We start from the raw sequence: 24,909 nt of genomic DNA on the forward strand, positions 1-24,909 counted from the left end.
TAGCCTAAGGCTACTCTAACATGGCATATATACAGACCTATAGCCTAAGGCTACTCTAACATAGCATATATACAGGCCTATACCTAAGGCTACTCTAACATGGCATATATACAGGCCTATACCTAAGGCTACTCTAACATAGCATATATACAGGCCTATACCTAAGGCTACTCTAACATGGCATATATACAGACCTATAGCCTAAGGCTACTCTAACATGGCATATATACAGGCCTATAGGCTAAGGCTACTCTAACATGGCATATATACAGGCCTATAGCCTAAGGCTACTCTAACATAGCATATATACAGGCCTATACCTAAGGCTACTCTAACATGGCATATATACAGACCTATAGCCTAAGGCTACTCTAACATGGCATATATACAGGCCTATAGGCTAAGGCTACTCTAACATGGCATATATACAGGCCTATAGGCTAAGGCTACTCTAACATGGCATATATACAGGCCTATAGGCTAAGGCTACTCTAACATGGCATATATACAGGCCTATAGGCTAAGGCTACTCTAACATGGCATATATACAGGCCTATAGGCTAAGGCTACTCTAACATGGCATAAACACAGGCCTATAGGCTAAGGCTACTCTAACATGGCATATATACAGGCCTATAGCCTAAGGCTACTCTAACATGGCATATATACAGGCCTATAGGCTAAGGCTACTCTAACATGGCATATATACAGGCCTATAGCCTAAGGCTACTCTAACATGGCATATATACAGGCCTATAGGCTAAGGCTACTCTAACATGGCATATATACAGGCCTATAGCCTAAGGCTACTCTAACATGGCATATATACAGGCCTATAGGCTAAGGCTACTCTAACATGGCATATATACAGGCCTATAGGCTAAGGCTACTCTAACATGGCATATATACAGGCCTATAGCCTAAGGCTACTCTAACATGGCATATATACAGGCCTATAGCCTAAGGCTACTCTAACATGGCATATATACAGGCCTATAGGCTAAGGCTACTCTAACATGGCATATATACAGGCCTATAGCCTAAGGCTACTCTAACATGGCATATATACAGGCCTATAGGCTAAGGCTACTCTAACATGGCATATATACAGGCCTATACCTAAGGCTACTCTAACATGGCATATATACAGACCTATAGCCTAAGGCTACTCTAACATGGCATATATACAGACCTATAGCCTAAGGCTACTCTAACATGGCATATATACAGGCCTATAGGCTAAGGCTACTCTAACATGGCATATATACAGACCTATAGGCTAAGGCTACTCTAACATGGCATATATACAGACCTATAGCCTAAGGCTACTCTAACATGGCATATATACAGACCTATAGCCTAAGGCTACTCTAACATGGCATATATACAGGCCTATAGGCTAAGGCTACTCTAACATGGCATATATACAGGCCTATAGCCTAAGGCTACTCTAACATGGCATAGATACAGGCCTATAGGCTAAGGCTACTCTAACATGGCATATATACAGGCCTATAGCCTAAGGCTACTCTAACATGGCATATATACAGGCCTATAGGCTAAGGCTACTCTAACATGGCATATATACAGGCCTATAGCCTAAGGCTACTCTAACATGGCATATATACAGGCCTATAGGCTAAGGCTACTCTAACATGGCATATATACAGGCCTATAGCCTAAGGCTACTCTAACATGGCATATATACAGGCCTATAGGCTAAGGCTACTCTAACATGGCATATATACAGGCCTATAGGCTAAGGCTACTCTAACATGGCATATATACAGGCCTATAGCCTAAGGCTACTCTAACATGGCATATATACAGGCCTATAGCCTAAGGCTACTCTAACATGGCATATATACAGGCCTATAGCCTAAGGCTACTCTAACATGGCATATATACAGGCCTATAGCCTAAGGCTACTCTAACATGGCATATATACAGGCCTATAGCCTAAGGCTACTCTAACATGGCATATATACAGGCCTATAGGCTAAGGCTACTCTAACAGGGCATATATACAGGCCTATAGCCTAAGGCTACTCTAACATAGCATATATACAGGCCTATACCCTAAGGCTACTCTAACATGGCATATATACAGGCCTATAGCCTAAGGCTACTCTAACATGGCATATATACAGGCCTATACCCTAAGGCTACTCTAACATGGCATATATACAGGCCTATAGCCTAAGGCTACTCTAACATAGCATATATACAGGCCTATAGCCTAAGGCTACTCTAACATGGCATATATACAGGCCTATAGCCTAAGGCTACTCTAAGGCTACTCTAAGGCTACTCTAAGGCATAGTGCTCAGGTCTTTTTTGAGAACAGTGATTGAGTTATATTTAAGCAATAAGGCACGAGGTGATGTGGTATATGGCCAATATACAACGGCTAAGGGCTGTTCTTAGGCACGACGTAACGCAGAGTGCCTGGATACAGCCCTTAGCTGTGGTATATTGGTCATATATCACAAACCCCCGAGGTGCCTTATTGCTATTATAAACTGGTAACCAACGTAATTAGAACTGTAAAAATAAACGTTTTGTCATACCCGTGTTATATAGGTCTGATATACCACGGCTGTCAGCCAATCAGCATTCAGGTGTGCGAACCACCCAGTTTATAATACTATCCAATCTACTCATCACATTAAGTCTGCAAATGCGATGATGGTGCATTTTTATGGTGAAAATTAGCATTCCCCAAATGTGAAACTCAAGCACAGCCTATGATAGAAGAGAATCTGCATGTATCTAATTATTGACAAGTTGACTAAGAAATAGCCACCAAAATGTTGGAAATTATAAGCAGAAACATAGGCCTATCTCAAAAGGCTTGTCCAAAAATCGCTCCGCCACGTCTGACTGCACAGCACAGTTTCTATATTAGCGGGTTAGGGTCAGATTTTCACTTTATCAGTAAACCAGTAAACCAAAAGGTTGTGATTTGATCATGTTTTGTCTAGATATTCATTGTGTGTGTGTGTGTGTGTGTGTGTGTGTGTGTGTGTGTGTGTGTGTGTGTGTGTGTGTGTGTGTGTGTGTGTGTGTGTGTGTGTGTGTGTAGAACTTGTGTGAGGGGGGCAGACAGCTAATCACCACTCAGGACGCGGCTCTGCTGAAATGCCCCAGTGATGACATCACAGCCTCGCTCAGGTAAGACCACTCGATAGTCTTTGATGTGAATATGCCTGTATTCTCATCTGTGTGTGATACTAACTGTGTGTGTGTGTGTGAAACAGGATGTATGAACACGTTTCTGATGTGGGTCTGTTCTTGTTCAACGACGCTGTGGTTCTGACCGAGAGGAATGTCTGTCACCGACCCTTCACACACACACACTGCGACACACACACCTTCCTGGCCTCTGTCGCCTTGCACAGCCTCACCCTCAGAGAGATCACAGACACGCGCTGTGAGTACACACACACACACACACACACACACACACACACACACACACACACACACACACACACACACACACACACACACACACCTTCCTGGCCTCTGTCGCCTTGCACAGCCTCACCCTCAGAGAGATCACAGACACGCGCTGTGTGTACACACACACACACACACAAATACACACACACACAGTACCAGTCAAAAGTTTGGACACACCTGCTCATTGAAGACTTTTTCTTTATCTTTACTATTTTCAACATTGTAGAATAATAGTGAAGACATCAAAACTATGAAATAACACATATGGAGTCATGTAGTAACCAAAAAATATATACATTTTCATGTCTTTATTGAACACACCGTATAAACATTCACAGTGCAGGGTGTAAAAAGTATGTGAACCCTTGGATTTAATAACTGGTTTACCCTCCTTTGGCAGCAATAACCTCAACCAAACATTTTCTGTAGTTGTGGATCAGGCCTGCACAACGGTCAGGAGAAATTTTGGACCATTCCTCTTTACAAAACTCTTTCAGTTCAGCAATATTCTTAGGATGTCTGGTGTGAACTGCTCGCGAGGTCATGCCACAGCATCTCAATCGGGTGAAGGTCAGGACTCTGACTGGGCCACTCCAGAAGGTGTATTTTCTTCTGTTGAAGCCATTCTGTTGTTGATTTACTTCTGTGTTTTGCGTTGTTGTCCTGTTGCATCACTTAACTTCTGTTGAGCTTCAATTGGCAGACAGATAGTCTTACATTCTCCTGCAAAATGTCTTGATAAACTTGAGAATAAATTTTTCTGTCAGTGATAGCAAGCTGTCCAGGCCCTGAGGCAGCAAAGCAGCCCCAAACCATGATGCTCCCTCCACCATACTTTACAGTTGAGGATGAGATTTTTATGTTGCTGTGCTGTGCCTTTTTTTCTCCACACATAGTGTTGTGTTCCTTCCAAATAACTCAACTGTAGTTTCATCTGTCCACAGAATATTTGCCAGTAGCACTGTGGAACATCCAGGTGCTCTTTTACGAACTTCAGACTTGCAGCAATGTTTTATTTGGACAGCAGTGGCTTCTTCTGTGGTGTCCTCCCATTTAACACCATTCTTGTTTAGTGTTTTACGTATCGTAGACTCGTCAACAGAGATGTTAGCATGTTCCAGAGATTTCTGTAAGTCTTTAGCTGACACTCTAGGATTCTTCTTAACCTCATTGATCATTCTGCGCTGTGCTCTAGCAGTCACCTTTGCAGGATGGCCACTCCTAGGGAGAGTAACAACAGTGCTGAACTTTCTCCATTTATAGACAATTTGTCTTACCGTGGACTAATGAACATCACGGCTTTTGGAGATACATTTGTAACCCTTTCCAGCGTTATGCATGTCAACAATTCTTAATCGTAGGTCTTCTGAGATCTCTTTTGTTTGAGGCATGGTTCACATCAGGCAATGCTTCTTATGAATATCAAACTCAAATTTTGTGAGTGTTTTTTATAGGGCAAGGCAGCTCTAACCAACATCTCCAATCTCGTCTCATTGATTGGACTCCAGGTTAGCTGACTACTGACTCCAATTAGCTTTTGGAGAAGTCATTAGCCTAGGGGTTCACATACTTTTCCCAACCTACACTGTGAATGTTTAAATGATGTATTCAATATAGACAAGAAAAATACAATAATTTGTGTGTCATTAGTTTTAAGCAGACTGTGTTTGTCTATTGTTGTGACTAAGATGAAGATCAGATCAAATTCTACTTTTATGACACTTTTTCTTGCCACTGTACATACAGATGTGCTCACAATGAATGCATTAGATTCATTTATCTTTCTCTTCATTCCTCCCTTTCTTTGCACTCCCTCTCTCCTACCTCTCTCTCTCTGCTTCCTCCTTCCCTCCCTCCTCCCTCTCTCTCCTCCCTTTGTCTCTCTCCTTCCTCCCCCTCTCTCCTCCCTTTGTCTCTCTCCCCTCCTCCCTCGCTCCACCCTCCCTTTCTCCCCTCCCTCTTCCCTCTCTCCACTCTCCCTTTCTCCCTCTCTCTTCCTTCCTCCTTCTCTCCCATTTCTCCCCTCTCCCCCTCTTTCTCTCCCCTTCTTTCTCTCCCCCTCTCTCTCCCTCTTTCTCTCCCCCTCTCTCCCTCCCTCTCCCCCTCTCGTTCTCCCTTCCCCCTCTCTCTCCCTCCCTCTCCCCCTCTCTCTCTCCCCCCCTCCATCTCTATCCCTCTCTCCCCCCTCCCCCCTGTCTCACTGTAGATGTGTGTCATGGGTTTGTCCTGGAGGGTCCTAGTCGTGTGTGGGTGTGTGCTATAGAGAGAGAGGAGGACAAGGAGAGGTTCCTCTGCACCCTACGTTCAGCCATACACACTGCCATCACCGAAAGTTAGGGTAGAGAACACTCACCATAGACAAGGGAAGTACTCTCTCTTTCTTTCTCTCTCTCTCGCTCTCTATCTCTCTGTCTCTTTCTCTCACACGCAACAGTTTAGCCAGATCACGCTTGAAAAAGAGGGTTTTGACCTCATTGGGACTTCCTGGTTTGATACAATCCGTCATTCTTCAATCAACCACTAGGTGTCAGGAAAGAGGATTTCTGCAGCCAGATAGTATGAGTCCCCATAGATGGCCAAGCTCCAAGGTTACATTTTACTGTATCTATATAACATGTTCTTGATTTAAGGTTAGGTATAAGGTTAGCAGTGTGGTTAAGGTTAAAATCACATTTTAAGAAGATATTGTAGAACTACACAAGGTTTCTGACTAGACAGGGTTCTAAAATATAGTGACAACCTGAGAGTAACTTGGCCAGATAGTGACGAACTGAGAGTAACTTGGCCAGATAGGGACGACCTGAGAGTAACTTGGCCAGATAGTGACGAACTGAGAGTAAATTGGCCAGATAGGGACGACCTGAGAGTAAATTGGCCAGATAGGGACGACCTGAGAGTAAATTGGCCAGATAGTGACAACCTGAGAGTAAATTGGCCAGATAGTGACAACCTGAGAGTAACTTGGCCAGATAGTGACGACCTGCGAGTAACTTGGCCAGATAGGGACGAACTGAGAGTAACTTGGCCAGATAGTGACGACCTGAAAGTAGTCCCTAACAGTCCTCCTGTATTCTATGTATGGTTCATACTTCTTCTGTATCACTAGTTAACATTAAACATGTCAGAACTTGTCTGCCTTGTTAATTTGTTTTATGATGATATTGTATGTGACCAGTTATGTCCTATTAAAGAGTGTTTTTATTCTCTGGGGACATATATACAGTAAATATATAAATAAGAAATTAATCAGCTATCCCAAAAGTCTCTTTGTTCCTCCAACATCCATTGGACTGAGAGTTTGATCTCTTACTCTCTCTCTCTGTCCCCCCCTCTCAATTCAATTCTCTCTCTCTGCCTCTCTCTCTGTTCCCCCCTTTGTCTCTCTGCCCCTTCCCTCTCTATGCCTCTCCCTCCCCCTTCCTCTATCTCTCTCTGCCCCTCCCTCTCTCTCTCTGCCCCTACCCCCTCCATCTCTCATCTCTCTTTCCCCCCTCCCTCTCTCTCTCTCCCTGCCCCCCCCCCTCTCTCTCTTTTCTCAGTTCTCCCAGGTGCAGCAGGTGAAAGGGTTGTTAGGATTATACAGAGGAAGTAGTCATTGTGTTGGAGTGTGCTTTGTGATTAATCTCTAATCACACACACACACAGAGAAACATACACCAGGGATGTGGACATACTGATCCTCAGGTGATATCTGCTAGTTCCCAATTAGTGTCCAGTGTTCCATCCCGAGTGTTCTGCAGTCATCTTTGAGATCCAGTCTGAGTGTTCTAGAGTTGCCTTAGAGTTTTTGAGTGTTCTAGAGTTGCCTTAGTGGTTTTGAGTGTTCTAGAGTTGCCTTAGTGTTTTTGAGTGTTCTAGAGTTGCCTTAGTGTTTTTGAGTGTTCTAGAGTTGCCTTAGTGTTTTTGAGTGTTCTGAGTGTTCTAGAATGGTCTTCACCCCACACTGGAAAGACAGGAGGGGACTGGACAGTGCGCAGCTCCTGCCGTGACGACACCTCTAGGTGACTCAAGTAAGTACATTTCATTTTCTTGTATATCGTATGATTGATTTTCTCTTTCCTATCCTCCTTGTCTTGTGTGATGTATAGGCATGGTGAAAAACGGCCAAATACATATTCATTGAAATGTGAAGAAAAAAAACATTATTATAATATACAGTACCAGTAAAAGTTTGGACAGCTACTCATTCGTGACTTTAGAGAATTCATTACAACAACAACAACAAAGGATTTAAGAAACAAACTTTCAAACTAATGGAAACTTGTTGGCAGGGAAAAAACACTTTTGAATTTTTTTGGTGGTTTTTGTCACACTTGTGTAGGTGTCATAACCAGCCAAAAAACTGCGTAAAAACAAAAGTATAGTAGTAAATACAGTAGTAGAACTACTAGAATGAGCTTACAGTACCAGTCAAAAGTTTGGACACACCTACTCATTCCAGGGTTTTTCTTTATTTTTACTATATTCTAGTAGTGAAGATAGTGAAGACATCAAAATTATGAAAGAACGGGTATGGAATCATGTAGCAACCAAAAAAGTGTTAAACAATTCAAAAGATATTTTATATTTGACATTTTTCAAAGTAGCCACTCTTTGCCTTGATGACAGCTTTGCACACTCTGGGAAGAGTTGGTCATATAGTACACTAAGGACCCTGGGAAGAGTTGGTCATATAGTACACTAAGGACCCTGGGAAGAGTTGGTCATATAGTACACTAAGGACCCTGGGAAGAGTTGGTCATATAGTACACTATGGACCCTGGGAAGAGTTGGTCATATAGTACACTATGGACCCTGGGAAGAGTTGGTCATATACAGTAAGGACCCTGGGAAGAGTTGGTCATATAGTACACTAAGGACCCTGGGAAGAGTTGGTCATATAGTACAATCGTGGCCAAAAGTTTTGAGAATGACACAAATATTAATTTTCACAAAGTCTGCTGCCTCAGTTTGTATGATGCCAATTTGCATATACTCCAGAATATTATGAAGAGTGATCAGATGAATTGCAATTAATTGCAAAGTCTCTTTGCCATGCAAATGAACTGAGTCTCAAAAAAACATTTCCACTGCATTTCAGCCCTGTCACAAAAGGACCAGCTGACATCATGTCAGGTATTCTCTCGTTAACATAGGTGTGAGTGTTGACGAGGACAAGGCTGGAGATCACTCTGTCATGCTGATTGAGTTCGAATAACAGACTGGAAGCTTCAAAAGGAGGGTGGTGCTTGGAATCATTGTTCTTCCTCTGTCAACCATGGTTGCCTACAAGGAAACACATGCCATCATCATTGCTTTGTACAAAAAGGGATTCACAGGCAAGGATGTTGCTGCCAGTAAGATTGCACCTAAATCAACCATTTATCGGATCATTAAGAACTTCAAGGAGAGCGGTTCAATTGTTGTGAAGAAGGCTTCAGGGCGCCCAAGAAAGTCCAGCAAGCGCCGGGACCATCTCCTAAAGTTGATTCAGCTACGGGATCGGGGCACCACCAGTACAGAGCTTGCTCAGGAATGGCAGCAGGCAGGTGTGAGTGCATCTGCACGCACAGTGAGGCAAAGACTTTTGGAGGATGGCCTGGTGTCAAGAAGGGTAGCAAAGAAGCCACTTGTCTCCAGGAAAAACATCAGGGACAGACTGATATTCTGCAAAAGGTACAGGGACTGGACTGCTGAGGACTGGGGTAAAGTCATTTTCTCTGATGAATCCCCTTTCCGATTGTTTGGGGCATCCAGAAAAAAGCTTGTCCGGAGAAGACAAGCTGAGCGCTACCATCAGTCCTGTGTCATGCCAACAGTAAAGCATCCTGAGACCATTCATGTGTGGGGTTGCTTCTCAGCCAAGGGAGTGGGCTCACTCACAATTTTGCCTAAGAACACAGCCATGAATAAAGAATGGTACCAACACATCCTCCGAGAGCAACTTCTCCCAACCATCCAGGAACAGTTTGGTGACGAACAATGCCTTTTCCAGCATGATGGAACACCTTGCCATAAAGCAAAAGTGGTAACTAAGTGGCTCGGGGAACCAAACATCGATATTTTGGGTCCATGGCCAGGAAACTCCCCAGACCTTAATCCCATTGAGAACTTGTGGTCAATCCTCAAGAGGCAGGTGGACAAACAAAATCCCACAAACTCCAAGCATTGACTATGCAAGAATGGGCTGCCCATCAGTCAGGATGTGGCCTAGAAGTTAATTGACAGCATGCCAGGGCGGATTGCAGAGGTCTTGAAAAAGAAGGCTCAACACTGCAAATATTGACTCTTTGCATCAACTTCATGTAATTGTCAATAAAAGCCTTTGACCCTTATGAAATGCTTGTAATTATACTTCAGTATTCCATAGTAACATCTGACAAAAATATCTAAAGACACTGAAGCAGCAAACTTTGTGGAAATTAATATTTGGGTCATTCTCAAAACTTTTGGCCACGACTGTACACTAAGGACCCTGCGAAGAGTTGATAACATGGTGTACTACTGTCTCTTGTACACTAATGACCCTGGGAATAGTTGACAATATAGTACACTAAGGACCCAGGAAGAGTTGCAGGGGAGAAGAGAAGAATGTGACTATTTGAAAGCTAGAAAAAAAATTACTAGCTCACATTTAATTTTTTAAAAGTAACTCTCATGTTAGAAAAGGTTGGAGGCCCCTGTTTTACATAATGTTAAAACGTTTTTTTTTATAGTTATTACAGTTAGTCTAAATTCTGCATTTCTGACTGGATTTGTAAATCTATAATTCCTACTTTTAGATGCTTGATATGAGCCCCTGTGTCTTATTTTTCATGATCTGAAAAGCAAAAGTCATCCTAGATCAGCACTCATAGTTTTGGATACCTTTTTAAATATGGGCCCAGGAATACACAACTTATAAAGATGGTGAATAACCCAGTTACCAGTATTTCTCTGGGTTAGTTATGTCTGAGAAGGATAAACAGGAAGCATGGCATTCCTGATTGACAACATGGCTATATACTGAACAAATAAGCTGTAAGTGAGTTTCCCTGGTGGCGCAGAGGATAAAAGATTAGCTTGAGAACCAAACATTTCATGTTCAAACCACACATGTGCAGATTGTCAACATATATATATATATTGTTGTGTTTGTATGATGAAATGCTGTTCAAATTTCCTATGAATTAAAATACAATGTATCTCTATATCACCTGCACATGTGAATTACCATTAAATCTGAAGAGAAACACAATGGGGATGTATTCCAGTCTGGATAGAAACACAATGGGGATGTATTCCAGTCTATAGAGAAACATAATGGGGATGTATTCCAGTCTATAGAGAAACACAATGGGGATGTATTCCAGTCTATAGAGAAACACAATGGGGATGTATTCCAGTCTATAGAGAAACATAATGGGGATGTATTCCAGTCTATAGAGAAACATAATGGGGATGTATTCCAGTCTGGATAGAAACACAATGGGGATGTATTCCAGTCTGGATAGAAACACAATGGGGATGTATTCCAGTCTGGATAGAAACATAATGGGGATGTATTCCAGTCTATAGAGAAACATAATGGGGATGTATTCCAGTCTATAGGGAAACATAATGGGGATGTATTCCAGTCTATAGGGAAACATAATGGGGATGTATTCCAGTCTATAGGGAAACATAATGGGGATGTATTCCAGTCTATAGGGAAACATAATGGGGATGTATTCCAGTCTATAGAGAAACATAATGGGGATGTATTCCAATCTATAGAGAAACATAATGGGGATGTATTCCAGTCTATAGAGAAACATCATGGGGATGTATTCCAGTCTGGATAGAAACATAATGGGGATGTATTCCAGTCTATAGGGAAACATAATGGGGATGTATTCTAATCTATAGGGAAACATAATGGGGATGTATTCCAGTCTATAGAGAAACATAATGGGGATGTATTCCAGTCTATAGAGAAACATAATGGGGATGTATTCCAGTCTATACAGAAACATAATGGGGATGTATTCCAGTCTGGGTAGAAACATCATGGGGATGTATTCCAGTCTATAGAGAAACATCATGGGGATGTATTCCAGTCTGGATAGAAACATAATGGGGATGTATTCCAGTCTATAGAGAAACATAATGGGGATGTATTCCAGTCTATAGAGAAACATAATGGGGATGTATTCCAGTCTATAGAGAAACATAATGGGGATGTATTCCAGTCTATAGAGAAACATAATGGGGATGTATTCCAGTCTATAGAGAAACATAATGGGGATGTATTCCAATCTATAGAGAAACACAATGGGGATGTATTCCAGTCTATAGGGAAACATAATGGGGATGTATTCCAGTCTATAGAGAAACATAATGGGGATGTATTCCAGTCTGGATAGAAACATAATGGGGATGTATTCCAGTCTGGATAGAAACATAATGGGGATGTATTCCAGTCTATAGAGAAACATAATGGGGATGTATTCCAGTCTATAGGGAAACATAATGGGGATGTATTCCAGTCTATAGAGAAACATAATGGGGATGTATTCCAGTCTGGATAGAAACATAATGGGGATGTATTCCAGTCTATAAGGAAACATAATGGGGATGTATTCCAGTCTGGATAGAAACATAATGGGGATGTATTCCAGTCTGGATAGAAACATAATGGGGATGTATTCCAGTCTATAGAGAAACATAATGGGGATGTATTCCAGTCTATAGGGAAACATAATGGGGATGTATTCCAGTCTATAGAGAAACATAATGGGGATGTATTCTAATCTGGATAGAAACATAATGGGGATGTATTCCAGTCTATAGGGAAACATAATGGGGATGTATTCCAGTCTATAGGGAAACATAATGGGGATGTATTCCAGTCTATAGGGAAACATAATGGGGATGTATTCCAGTCTATAGAGAAACACAATGGGGATGTATTCCAGTCTGGATAGAAACATAATGGGGATGTATTCCAGTCTATAGAGAAACATAATGGGGATGTATTCCAGTCTATAGGGAAACATAATGGGGATGTATTCCAGTCTGGATAGAAACATAATGGGGATGTATTCCAGTCTATAGGGAAACATAATGGGGATGTATTCCAGTCTATAGGGAAACATAATGGGGATGTATTCCAGTCTATAGAGAAACATAATGGGGATGTATTCCAGTCTATAGAGAAACATAATGGGGATGTATTCCAGTCTGGATAGAAACATAATGGGGATGTATTCTAATCTATAGAGAAACATAATGGGGATGTATTCCAATCTATAGAGAAACACAATGGGGATGTATTCCAGTCTATAGGGAAACATAATGGGGATGTATTCCAGTCTGGATAGAAACATAATGGGGATGTATTCCAATCTGGATAGAAACATAATGGGGATGTATTCCAGTCTATAGAGAAACATAATGGGGATGTATTCCAGTCTGGATAGAAACATCATGGGGATGTATTCCAGTCTATAGAGAAACATAATGGGGATGTATTCCAGTCTATAGAGAAACATAATGGGGATGTATTCCTATCTGGATAGAAACACAATGGGGATGTATTCCAGTCTGGATAGAAACACAATGGGGATGTATTCCAGTCTATAGAGAAACATAATGGGGATGTATTCCAGTCTATAGAGAAACATAATGGGGATGTATTCCAGTCTGGATAGAAACATAATGGGGATGTATTCTAATCTATAGAGAAACATAATGGGGATGTATTCCAGTCTATAGAGAAACATAATGGGGATGTATTCCAGTCTATAGAGAAACATAATGGGGATGTATTCCAGTCTATAGGGAAACATAATGGGGATGTATTCCAGTCTATAGAGAAACATAATGGGGATGTATTCCAGTCTGGATAGAAACATAATGGGGATGTATTCCAGTCTGGATAGAAACATAATGGGGATGTATTCCAATCTGGATAGAAACATAAGGGGGATGTATTCCAGTCTATAGAGAAACATAATGGGGATGTATTCCAGTCTGGATAGAAACATAATGGGGATGTATTCCAGTCTATAGAGAAACATAATGGGGATGTATTCCAGTCTGGATAGAAACATCATGGGGATGTATTCCAGTCTATAGAGAAACATAATGGGGATGTATTCCAGTCTATAGAGAAACATAATGGGGATGTATTCCAGTCTGGATAGAAACATAATGGGGATGTATTCCAGTCTATAGAGAAACATAATGGGGATGTATTCCAGTCTATAGAGAAACATAATGGGGATGTATTCCAGTCTATAGGGAAACATAATGGGGATGTATTCCAGTCTATAGAGAAACATAATGGGGATGTATTCCAGTCTATAGAGAAACATAATGGGGATGTATTCCAGTCTGGATAGAAACATAATGGGGATGTATTCCAGTCTATAGAGAAACATAATGGGGATGTATTCCAGTCTATAGAGAAACATAATGGGGATGTATTCCAGTCTATAGAGAAACATAATGGGGATGTATTCCAGTCTATAGAGAAACATAATGGGGATGTATTCCAGTCTGGATAGAAACATAATGGGGATGTATTCCAGTCTATAGAGAAACATAATGGGGATGTATTCCAGTCTGGATAGAAACACAATGGGGATGTATTCCAGTCTATAGAGAAACATAATGGGGATGTATTCCAGTCTGGAGGGAAACATAATGGGGATGTATTCCAGTCTGGATAGAAACATAATGGGGATGTATTCCAGTCTATAGAGAAACATAATGGGGATGTATTCCAGTCTATAGGGAAACATAATGGGGATGTATTCCAGTCTATAGAGAAACATAATGGGGATGTATTCCAGTCTATAGAGAAACATAATGGGGATGTATTCCAGTCTGGATAGAAACATAATGGGGATGTATTCCAGTCTATAGAGAAACATAATGGGGATGTATTCCAGTCTATAGAGAAACATAATGGGGATGTATTCTAATCTATAGAGAAACATAATGGGGATGTATTCCAGTCTATAGAGAAACATAATGGGGATGTATTCCAGTCTATAGAGAAACATAATGGGGATGTATTCCAGTCTGGATAGAAACACAATGGGGATGTATTCCAGTCTATAGAGAAACATAATGGGGATGTATTCCAGTCTGGATAGAAACATAATGGGGATGTATTCCAGTCTATAGAGAAACATAATGGGGATGTATTCCAGTCTGGATAGAAACATAATGGGGATGTATTCCAGTCTATAGAGAAACATAATGGGGATGTATTCTAATCTATAGAGAAACATAATGGGGATGTATTCCAATCTGGATAGAAACATAATGGGGATGTATTCCAGTCTATAGAGAAACATAATGGGGATGTATTCCAGTCTATAGAGAAACATAATGGGGATGTATTCCAGTCTGGATAGAAACATAATGGGGATGTATTCCAGTCTGGAGGGAAACATAATTGGGATGTATTCCAGTCTATAGAGAAACATAATGGGGATGTATTCCAGTCTATAGAGAAACATAATGGGGATGTATTCCAGTCTATAGAGAAACATAATGGGGATGTATTCCAGTCTGGAGAGAAACACAATGGGGATGTATTCCAGTCTATAGAGAAACATAATGGGGATGTATTCCAGTCTATAGAGAAACATAATGGGGATGTATTCCAGTCTGGATAGAAACATAATGGGGATGTATTCCAGTCTATAGGGAAACATAATGGGGATGTATTCCAGTCTATAGAGAAACATAATGGGGATGTATTCCAGTCTATAGAGAAACACAATGGGGATGTATTCCAGTCTGGATAGAAACATAATGGGGATGTATTCCAGTCTATAGAGAAACATATTGGGGATGTATTTGCATACTGAGAATGTTGTGGTAATATTAGGCAAAACTTACGTATAGCATTTTCGAAATGTTCTGAGGACCTCCAAGACAAGGTAAAACGTATATTGCGTGAACATCATTGAAATATTATGTTAAACCTAAAACAAATATGCTATGAACGTCATAAAATCTGACTTGTTTGGAAATTGTGGAACATTGTGGGAATATTATTATTGCAACATCCAAGAACAACTCCCATAACTTATTTAAATGTTCTGGGAACGTTTTAAATAACTTAGACCAGGTGTTCTGTCAACATTATAGGAATGTGCTGTGCAACTTAACTTAAACATTGTATTAATGTCATCACAACTGAGCATATTTTGTGTTTTGAGAACCTATCTTTTGTAATGTACCCACACTGTTCCCACAAACTAGTTAATTGTTAAGGGACCCTCTTAGGGATCCCTTAAGCTCGAGTCCCGTTAGCGGGATAGATTTGACAACATCTGGTGAAATTGCAGCACGCCAAATTCAAACTACTGAAATATAAATATTTAACATTCATATAAATACAAGTGTAATATATCAAAATAAAGCTTAACTTCTTGTTAATCCAGCCGCTGTGTCAGATTTCGAAAAGCTTTACGGTGAAAGCACCATGCGATTATCTGAGGACAGCGCCCCGAATACAAAAACATGAAAACTTTTTGCAACCAGGCAGGTGTGACACGAAAGTCAGAAATAGCGATATAATAAATGCCTTACCTTTGAAGACCTTCATCTTTTTGCAATCCCAAATGTCCCAGTGACACAATGAATGGTCGTTTTGTTCAATAAATTCCTTCTTTATATCCTCAAAATGTCCATTTATTTGGCGCGTTTGATTCAGAAATACACCGGTTTCAACTCGCCCAACATGACTACAAACTATCTAATAAGTTACCTGTAAACTTGGTCCAAACATTTCAAACAATGTTTCTAATCTAACCTCAGGTACCCTAAAATGTAAATAATCAATAAAATTTAAGATGGGATAAACTGTTTCCAATACCGAAGAAAAATGAGGAGCGCACTCCTGTTCACGCGCACCAAAAGACTTGAGTCTATCTGAGTGACAGATGGAAAGAATAGGACAACTTCTTAATTTCTCAAAAGAAAAACATCGAACAATTTCTGAAGACTGTTGATATCTAGTGGAAGCCAGGTTTCCCATAGAAAAGCATTGGAAAACACAATGACCTCAAAATAATAATTCCCTGGATGGATTGTGCACATGGTTTCGCCTGCAAAATCATTTCTGTTATACTCACATACATTATTTTAACAGTTTTTTTATACATTTTAGAGTGTTTTCTATCCAATACTACCATGCATATGCATATCCTAGCTTCTGGGCCTGAGTAACAGGCAGTTTACTTTGGGCACGCTTTTCATCCGGACGTGAAAATACTGCCCCCTAGGCTAAAGAGGTTTTAATGTTCTGGGAAACCTATAAAGAAGTGAAACGTTGTTCTGTCAACGTTCTAGCAACATCAAAGGAATTGTTTGTGCACCCTGATAAAAATATTATCTGAATGTCAACAGAACTTGAATGTTTTTGTGTTTTAGGAACATATCTCTTGTCATATCTCCACAATGTTCCCACAACCTAAATAATATTTGTGGGAACCTTTTTAAGGGAGAACTGCATTCTGGGAACGTTCTTGTAACATCAGGTGACTGTTTTTAAAAAGAAACATTGTAGAATCATCCACACAACTGGACCGTTTTTGTGATGTTCCCACAATGTTCCCATCAGACTGTTCCCACAACCTAATGAAACATTCTGGGAACTTTTAAATAACAGATTAAATGTGTTCTAGGAACATTCTTGCAACATCAGGCAAATGTTTTATACAAACATTCTATGATCATAAGCACAACTAGACCGTTTTTGTGTTATGAGAACATTTGCCGTGACCTAACAAATGTTCTGTTACACTTTCACAGAACCAATTTTGGTTTTCTGGGATGTTATTAGAGGGATTGTTTTCATTGAATATTCTGTCCATACTGTACATACAATCGACCGTTGAAAGAAAATTAATCTATTCATCACCAGCTGCTGTTTGAATGAACTTCCATCCACTATCAGACTGGTTAAATAGAAATGCACACTGTGTCTGTGTGTCTGTGTGTGTGCTTGTCAATAGTCAGGGTCGATTTCACGGCTTAGCAGGTGAGCACAAGGAATAGGCAGATTAAAGAATCACGAGGAGGTGTTTTCACTCTGTAGACTACAGGTCAGAAGACAGCTGAGTGACGGTGGGAGGAAGTGTTTTCACTCTGTAGACTACAGGTCAGAAGACAGCTGAGTGACGGTGGAAGGTAGTGTTTTCAGTCTGTAGACTACAGGTCAGAAGACAGCTGAGTGACGGTGGAAGGTAGTGTTTTCAGTCTGTAGACCACAGGTCAGAAGACAGCTGAGTGACGGTGGGAGGAAGTGTTTTCAGTCTGTAGACTACAGGTCAGAAGACAGCTGAGTGACGGTGGGAGGAAGTGTTTTCAGTCTGTAGACTACAGGTCAGAAGACAGCTGAGTGACGGTGGGAGGTAGTGTTTTCAGTCTGTAGACTACAGGTCAGAAGACAGCTGAGTGACAGTGGGAGGAGGAGGGTCTATCTTAACAGTCAGGTACACAGGTACCATTGTCTCTCAATTCTATCCTCTTTAACATAGCCTAACCTTTTAACCAGCTCTAGGTAAACGCAAGCCTGCTAGCTGAAGGAAAAAGTGTAATAAAATGTTTTGAACATGAACTGTATTTTACTTTGTGTGTGTTTATCAACAGGTAGTATTATCAGTATGAACATCAGTACCAGGGATAGATGTGATGCATTCCAACTCTCCAGTAGCCACGTCCCCGTCCCCGGTATTACTTGGCCCTACATCGCCGCTGAGCTGCTCATTGCTCTCCTCGCTATCGCTGGGAATATCCTGGTCTGTCTGGCCGTGAACCAAAACCGGAAGCTACGCACCGTCACCAACTACTTCCTGGTGAGAGGCTGAGAAACGTGTTACATTGTTAAAAAGGTCCCTATGGGAAGCAGGAAGATCATAGAGATAGATAGTTGACTCTGGATGGATAAAACCTGTTTTAGCATGGGCATTGCCATTCAGGACTTCCACCATTTTAAAGTAGTCAACTGGGTGGGGATTCCTATGGTTGGGAGCGATCAGCCAATGGTCTGAGTATTGTCTTCAAATTGGATTGTTGTGGTTAGTAAATGGCTTGATGCTATATCACCGCCACCTAGTGGCCACAATAAATTAACGACAAGATTTGGTTCAGTACACCAGCACTGCAGGTGGAGGTAAATCACCAATATTAACCGTACACTTTTTTCAAACACGAGAAGAAAATGTACTACTTTACAAATGCAATAATGGCACACATACAAAAATGAATCCTCTATCTAACTCTGTGGAGAAGATGAGCTAATAGAAACCCAAAAGAACCCAGGAAGAAATATATCTCTCCTCGATCCCCTTTCCCAGGTGTCGCTTGCGATGGCCGACATCTTTGTGGGCGTGCTGGCGATCCCGTGTGCCGTGTTGACCGACCTGGGTCTGCCGCACCACAACCTGCCTCTGTGTCTGCTCCTCCTCAGCGTGCTCATCGTGCTAACCGAGAGCTCCATCCTCAGCCTGCTAGCGGTAGCCGCAGAGCGCTACGTGGCCATCCTGCTGCCGCTCCAGTACCAGAGGATCGTGAGCCCCAGGTAGGCCAACCAGGTGGATAGGGCTAGTTAGCTGCTGATCATAGTCCACCCAGGTGGATAGGGCTAGTTAGCTGCTGATCATAGTCCACCCAGGTGGATGAGGCTAGTTAGCTGCTGAGCATAGTCCACCCAGGTGGATGAGGCTAGTTAGCTGCTGAGCATAGTCCACCCAGGTGGATAGGACTAGTTAGCTGCTGATCATAGTCCACCCAGGTGGATAGGGCTAGTTAGCTGCTGATCATAGTCCACCCAGGTGGATAGGGCTAGTTAGCTGCTGATCATAGGCCACCCAGGTGGATAGGGCTAGTTAGCTGCTGATCATAGTCCACCCAGGTGGATGAGGCTAGTTAGCTGCTGATCATAGTCCACCCAGGTGGATAGGGCTAGTTAGCTGCTGATCATAGTCCACCCAGGTGGATAGGACTAGTTAGCTGCTGATCATAGGCCACCCAGGTGGATGAGGCTAGTTAGCTGCTGATCATAGTCCACCCAGGTGCATGTAGACTAGTTAGCTGCTGATCGTAGTCCACCCAGGTGGATAGGGCTAGTTAGCTGCTGATCATAGTCCACCCAGGTGGATGAGGCTAGTTAGCTGCTGATCATAGTCCACCCAGTGGATAGGGCTAGTTAGTTGCTGATCATAGTCCACCCAGGTGGATGAGGCTAGTTAGCTGCTGATCATAGTCCACCCAGGTGGATAGGGCTAGTTAGCTGCTGATGATAGTCCACCCAGGTGGATAGGGCTAGTTAGCTGCTGATCATAGGCCATCCAGGTGGATAGGGCTAGTTAGCTGCTGATCATAGTCCACCCAGTTGGATAGGGCTAGTTAGCTGCTGATCATAGTCCACCCAGGTGGATAGGGCTAGTTAGCTGCTGATCATAGTCCACCCAGGTGGATAGGGCTAGTTAGCTGCTGATCATAGTCCACCCAGGTGGATGAGGCTAGTTAGCTGCTGATCATAGTCCACCCAGGTGGATGAGGCTAGTTAGCTGCTGCTCATAGCCCACCCAGGTGGATAGGGCTATTTAGCTGCTGATCATAGTCCACCCAGGTGGATAGGGCTAGTTAGCTGCTGATCATAGTCCACCCAGGTGGATAGGGCTAGTTAGCTGCTGATCATAGTCCACCCAGGTGGATAGGGCTAGTTAGCTGCTGATCATAGGCCACCCAGGTGGATAGGGCTAGTTAGCTGCTGATCATAGTCCACCCAGGTGGATGAGGCTAGTTAGCTGCTGATCATAGTCCACCCAGGTGGATAGGGCTAGTTAGCTGCTGATCATAGTCCACCCAGGTGGATAGGACTAGTTAGCTGCTGATCATAGGCCACCCAGGTGGATGAGGCTAGTTAGCTGCTGATCATAGTCCACCCAGGTGCATGTAGACTAGTTAGCTGCTGATCGTAGTCCACCCAGGTGGATAGGGCTAGTTAGCTGCTGATCATAGTCCACCCAGGTGGATGAGGCTAGTTAGCTGCTGATCATAGTCCACCCAGTGGATAGGGCTAGTTAGTTGCTGATCATAGTCCACCCAGGTGGATGAGGCTAGTTAGCTGCTGATCATAGTCCACCCAGGTGGATAGGGCTAGTTAGCTGCTGATCATAGTCCACCCAGGTGGATAGGGCTAGTTAGCTGCTGATCATAGGCCATCCAGGTGGATAGGGCTAGTTAGCTGCTGATCATAGTCCACCCAGTTGGATAGGGCTAGTTAGCTGCTGATCATAGTCCACCCAGGTGGATAGGGCTAGTTAGCTGCTGATCATAGTCCACCCAGGTGGATAGGACTAGTTAGCTGCTGATCATAGGCCACCCAGGTGGATAGGGCTAGTTAGCTGCTGATCATAGGCCACCCAGGTGGATAGGGCTAGTTAGCTGCTGATCATAGTCCACCCAGGTGGATAGGGCTAGTTAGCTGCTGATCATAGTCCACCCAGGTGGATGAGGCTAGTTAACTGCTGATCATAGTCCACCCAGGTGGATAGGACTAGTTAGCTGCTGATCATAGTCCACCCAGGTGGATAGGACTAGTTAGCTGCTGATCATAGGCCACCCAGGTGGATGAGGCTAGTTAGCTGCTGATCATAGTCCACCCAGGTGGATGTAGACTAGTTAGCTGCTGATCATAGTCCACCCAGGTGGATAGGGCTAGTTAGCTGCTGATCATAGGCCACCCAGGTGGATGAGGCTAGTTAGCTGCTGATCATAGTCCACCCAGGTGGATGTAGACTAGTTAGCTTCTGATCATAGTCCACCCAGGTGGATAGGGCTAGTTAGCTGCTGATCATAGTCCACCCAGGTGGATGAGGCTAGTTAGCTGCTGATCATAGTCCACCCAGGTGGATGAGGCTAGTTAGCTGCTGATCATAGTCCACCCAGGTGGATAGGACTAGTTAGCTGCTGATCATAGTCCACCCAGGTGGATAGGGCTAGTTAGCTGCTGATCATAGGCCACCCAGGTGGATAGGGCTAGTTAGCTGCTGATCATAGTCCACCCAGGTGGATGTAGACTAGTTAGCTGCTGATCATAGTCCACCCAGGTGGATAGGGCTAGTTAGCTGCTGATCATAGGCCACCCAGGTGGATAGGGCTAGTTAGCTGCTGATCATAGAACACCCAGGTGGATAGGGCTAGTTAGCTGCTGATCATAGTCCACCCAGGTGGATAGGGCTAGTTAGCTGCTGATCATAGTCCACCCAGGTGGATAGGACTAGTTAGCTGCTGATCATAGGCCACCCAGGTGGATAGGGCTAGTTAGCTGCTGATCATAGTCCACCCAGGTGGATAGGGCTAGTTAGCTGCTGATCATAGTCCACCCAGTGGATAGGGCTAGTTAGTTGCTGATCATAGTCCACCCAGGTGGATGAGGCTAGTTAGCTGCTGATCATAGTCCACCCAGGTGGATAGGGCTAGTTAGCTGCTGATCATAGTCCACCCAGGTGGATAGGGCTAGTTAGCTGCTGATCATAGGCCATCCAGGTGGATAGGGCTAGTTAGCTGCTGATCATAGTCCACCCAGTTGGATAGGGCTAGTTAGCTGCTGATCATAGTCCACCCAGGTGGATAGGGCTAGTTAGCTGCTGATCATAGTCCACCCAGGTGGATAGGGCTAGTTAGCTGCTGATCATAGTCCACCCAGGTGGATGAGGCTAGTTAGCTGCTGATCATAGTCCACGCAGGTGGATAGGACTAGTTAGCTGCTGATCATAGTCCACCCAGGTGGATAGGACTAGTTAGCTGCTGATCATAGGCCACCCAGGTGGATGAGGCTAGTTAGCTGCTGATCATAGTCCACCCAGGTGGATGTAGACTAGTTAGCTGCTGATCATAGTCCACCCAGGTGGATAGGGCTAGTTAGCTGCTGATCATAGGCCACCCAGGTGGATGAGGCTAGTTAGCTGCTGATCATAGTCCACCCAGGTGCATGTAGACTAGTTAGCTGCTGATCGTAGTCCACCCAGGTGGATAGGGCTAGTTAGCTGCTGATCATAGTCCACCCAGGTGGATGAGGCTAGTTAGCTGCTGATCATAGTCCACCCAGGTGGATAGGACTAGTTAGCTGCTGATCATAGTCCACTCAGGTGGATAGGGCTAGTTAGCTGCTGATCATAGTCCACCCAGGTGGATAGGGCTAGTTAGCCTCTGATCATAGGTTACCCAGGTGGATAGGGCTAGTTAGCCTCTGATCATAGGTTACCCAGGTAGATAGGGCTAGTTAGCTGCTGATCATAGGCCACCCAGGTAGATAGGGCTAGTTAGCTGCTGATCATAGTCCACCCAGGTGGATAGGGCTAGTTAGCTGCTAGCCATGTGTTTTCCTGTGTATTTCCATGTATGTGTTATGTCCTGCATTGGCCGACACCCAGAACCACATTGAAAATAAGTGTTTTTACACTTTCATGTGTCATCCTCTGGGTTCCTTTTGTACTTTTTAAAACTGTATTTAAACCGTTCTAATTGTTTTACCTCCAAAAATAAAAATGAATCAGGAACGCCCGGCTGGCCCTGATCCTCACCTGGTGTCTGGCCCTACTCTCTGGTTCCATCCCTCTGATGGGCTGGCACGGATCACTGCCACCTTCTGGGTACGTGTCATAACATTACACTGTTGAACCTTTTTCATCTTTAAATCTGTATTTAAATGTTAATCTTACAATCTGTAACTACTTGGTTGTCACCAATATATGGTTTACTTGAACTTTGAAATTTAAATGATACGCTAACTAATTTCTATCAAAAATAATGCTGTATTAAATTAAAATTAAAAGTGTAATCTCTTCACTATTTTTTTTTTTGCAGGGCCTGTCTGTTCCCTTGTGTGGTCGATTTGAGTTATATGGTCTACTTCAACTTCTTGGGCTGCGTGCTGGTTCCCCTGGTGGTTATGTTTATCATCTACGGTCACATCTTCCTCACGGTCAGACAGCAGCTCAGACGCATCGCAGCCGGGAGGGGACCAGCCAGACCTGATACCAGGGAGGGAGAGAGTGGACCAGTCAGGTCTGATACCAGGGATGGAGAGAGTGGACCAGCCAGACCTGATACCAGGGATGGAGAGAGTGGACCAGTCAGGTCTGATACCAGGGATGGAGAGAGTGGACCAGCCAGACCTGATACCAGGGATGGAGAGAGGGGACCAGCCAGACCTGATACCAGGGATGGAGAGAGTGGACCAGCCAGACCTGATACCAGGGAGGGAGAGAGTGGACCAGCCAGACCTGATACCAGGGAGGGAGAGAGTGGACCAGCCAGACCTGATACCAGGGATGGAGAGAGGGGACCAGCCAGACCTGATACCAGGGATGGAGGGAGGGGACCAGCCAGACCTGATACCAGGGAGGGAGAGAGTGGACCAGCCAGACCTGATACCAGGGATGGAGAGAGGGGACCAGCCAGACCTGATACCAGGGATGGAGAGAGGGGACCAGCCAGACCTGATACCAGGGATTGTGGGTCTGGGGCTGGGAGCAGAGAGGATGAGGCCGGGGCTGGAAAGAGGACTAGGGTTGAGTTTGGGGCTGGAAAGAGGACTAGAGTTGAGGCTGGGGCTGGAAAGAGGACTAGGGTTGAGGCTTGGGGTGTTAGTGGGGTAGCAGTGTGGGGAAGAGCTGGGAATAAATGGCCAGAGGGTGAGAGTTGGAGTGGAAATACTGGGGAGATGACTAGCCATGCTAGTGGGTGTGTTAGAACTGATTCTGGGTCTGTGGTAGCCAGTGAATCCAAGTCTGAGTCTCGAGGTCCAGTAAAAGCCAGGTGTGGGTCCGGCGGCAGCGAGTATAAACGAGCGGTGCGTATGCGTCGTGAGGTGAGGAAGGCCACCTCTCTATTCCTGGTGTTGTTCCTGTTCATGCTGTGCTGGCTGCCTCTCCACTTCCTGAACTGTGTTACGTTGATGTGCCCGCGCTGTCATGTGCCCCTGCCCCTCACCCTGGCAGCCATACTGCTGTCCCACGCCAACTCTGCCCTTAACCCGCTGCTCTACGCCTATCGCATGAGGTCCTTCAGACACACACTGAGGGCGCTCTGCTGCACACACACTGCATGATACACACACACACACACTTAGGGCGCTCTGCTGCACACACTGTATGATACACACACACACTGAGGGCGCTCTGCTGCACACACACACTGCATGACACACACACTGCATGACACACACACACACACACTTAATGACACACACACAACATAACACAGTCAGATATCTCATCCAGAGGATTGTAATGTTTATTTAGCAGACAAGCTCTGTACATTATGGCAAATTAAAATAAAAGCAAATTCTTCAATGACAACAACGCTTCATACTCTCTAATTTCTGTGTCAGTCTCATCAAGTAGTTTAATTATTCTGGGTCAGTCAAGTAGTAGTCTCTCGTTGCCATGTCGCCAAAGTCCTGTT

The 24,909-nt window shown here is 43.6% G+C and overlaps 2 protein-coding genes across 4 annotated transcripts in view; both read left to right on the plus strand.

The window, feature by feature from the left end:
- Positions 1-6,708, plus strand: part of ect2l (epithelial cell transforming 2 like) — a 32,606-nt gene extending 25,898 nt beyond the window's left edge. For all 3 annotated transcript variants that reach the window (XM_029712729.1, XM_029712728.1, XM_029712727.1), the window contains 3 exons: positions 3,086-3,174; positions 3,261-3,433; positions 5,672-6,708. In XM_029712729.1, coding sequence (XP_029568589.1) covers positions 3,086-3,174; positions 3,261-3,433; positions 5,672-5,802 — 393 coding nt within the window. In that variant the 3' untranslated portion in view covers positions 5,803-6,708. The remainder of the gene's footprint in view (positions 1-3,085; positions 3,175-3,260; positions 3,434-5,671) is intronic.
- A 247-nt stretch (positions 6,709-6,955) lies between these two features.
- LOC115161761 (adenosine receptor A1) lies at positions 6,956-24,553 on the plus strand. The gene is made up of 6 exons (XM_029712546.1): positions 6,956-7,475; positions 18,082-18,287; positions 18,789-19,012; positions 22,998-23,093; positions 23,308-23,957; positions 24,219-24,553. Exons 2-6 carry the CDS (start codon positions 18,096-18,098, stop codon positions 24,551-24,553), a joined length of 1,497 nt encoding a protein of 498 aa, XP_029568406.1. The 5' UTR covers positions 6,956-7,475; positions 18,082-18,095.
- The last annotated feature ends 356 nt before the right edge of the window (positions 24,554-24,909 follow it).

Source organism: Salmo trutta, chromosome 25 (assembly GCF_901001165.1).
Source record: "Salmo trutta chromosome 25, fSalTru1.1, whole genome shotgun sequence".
NCBI lineage: Eukaryota > Metazoa > Chordata > Actinopteri > Salmoniformes > Salmonidae > Salmo > Salmo trutta.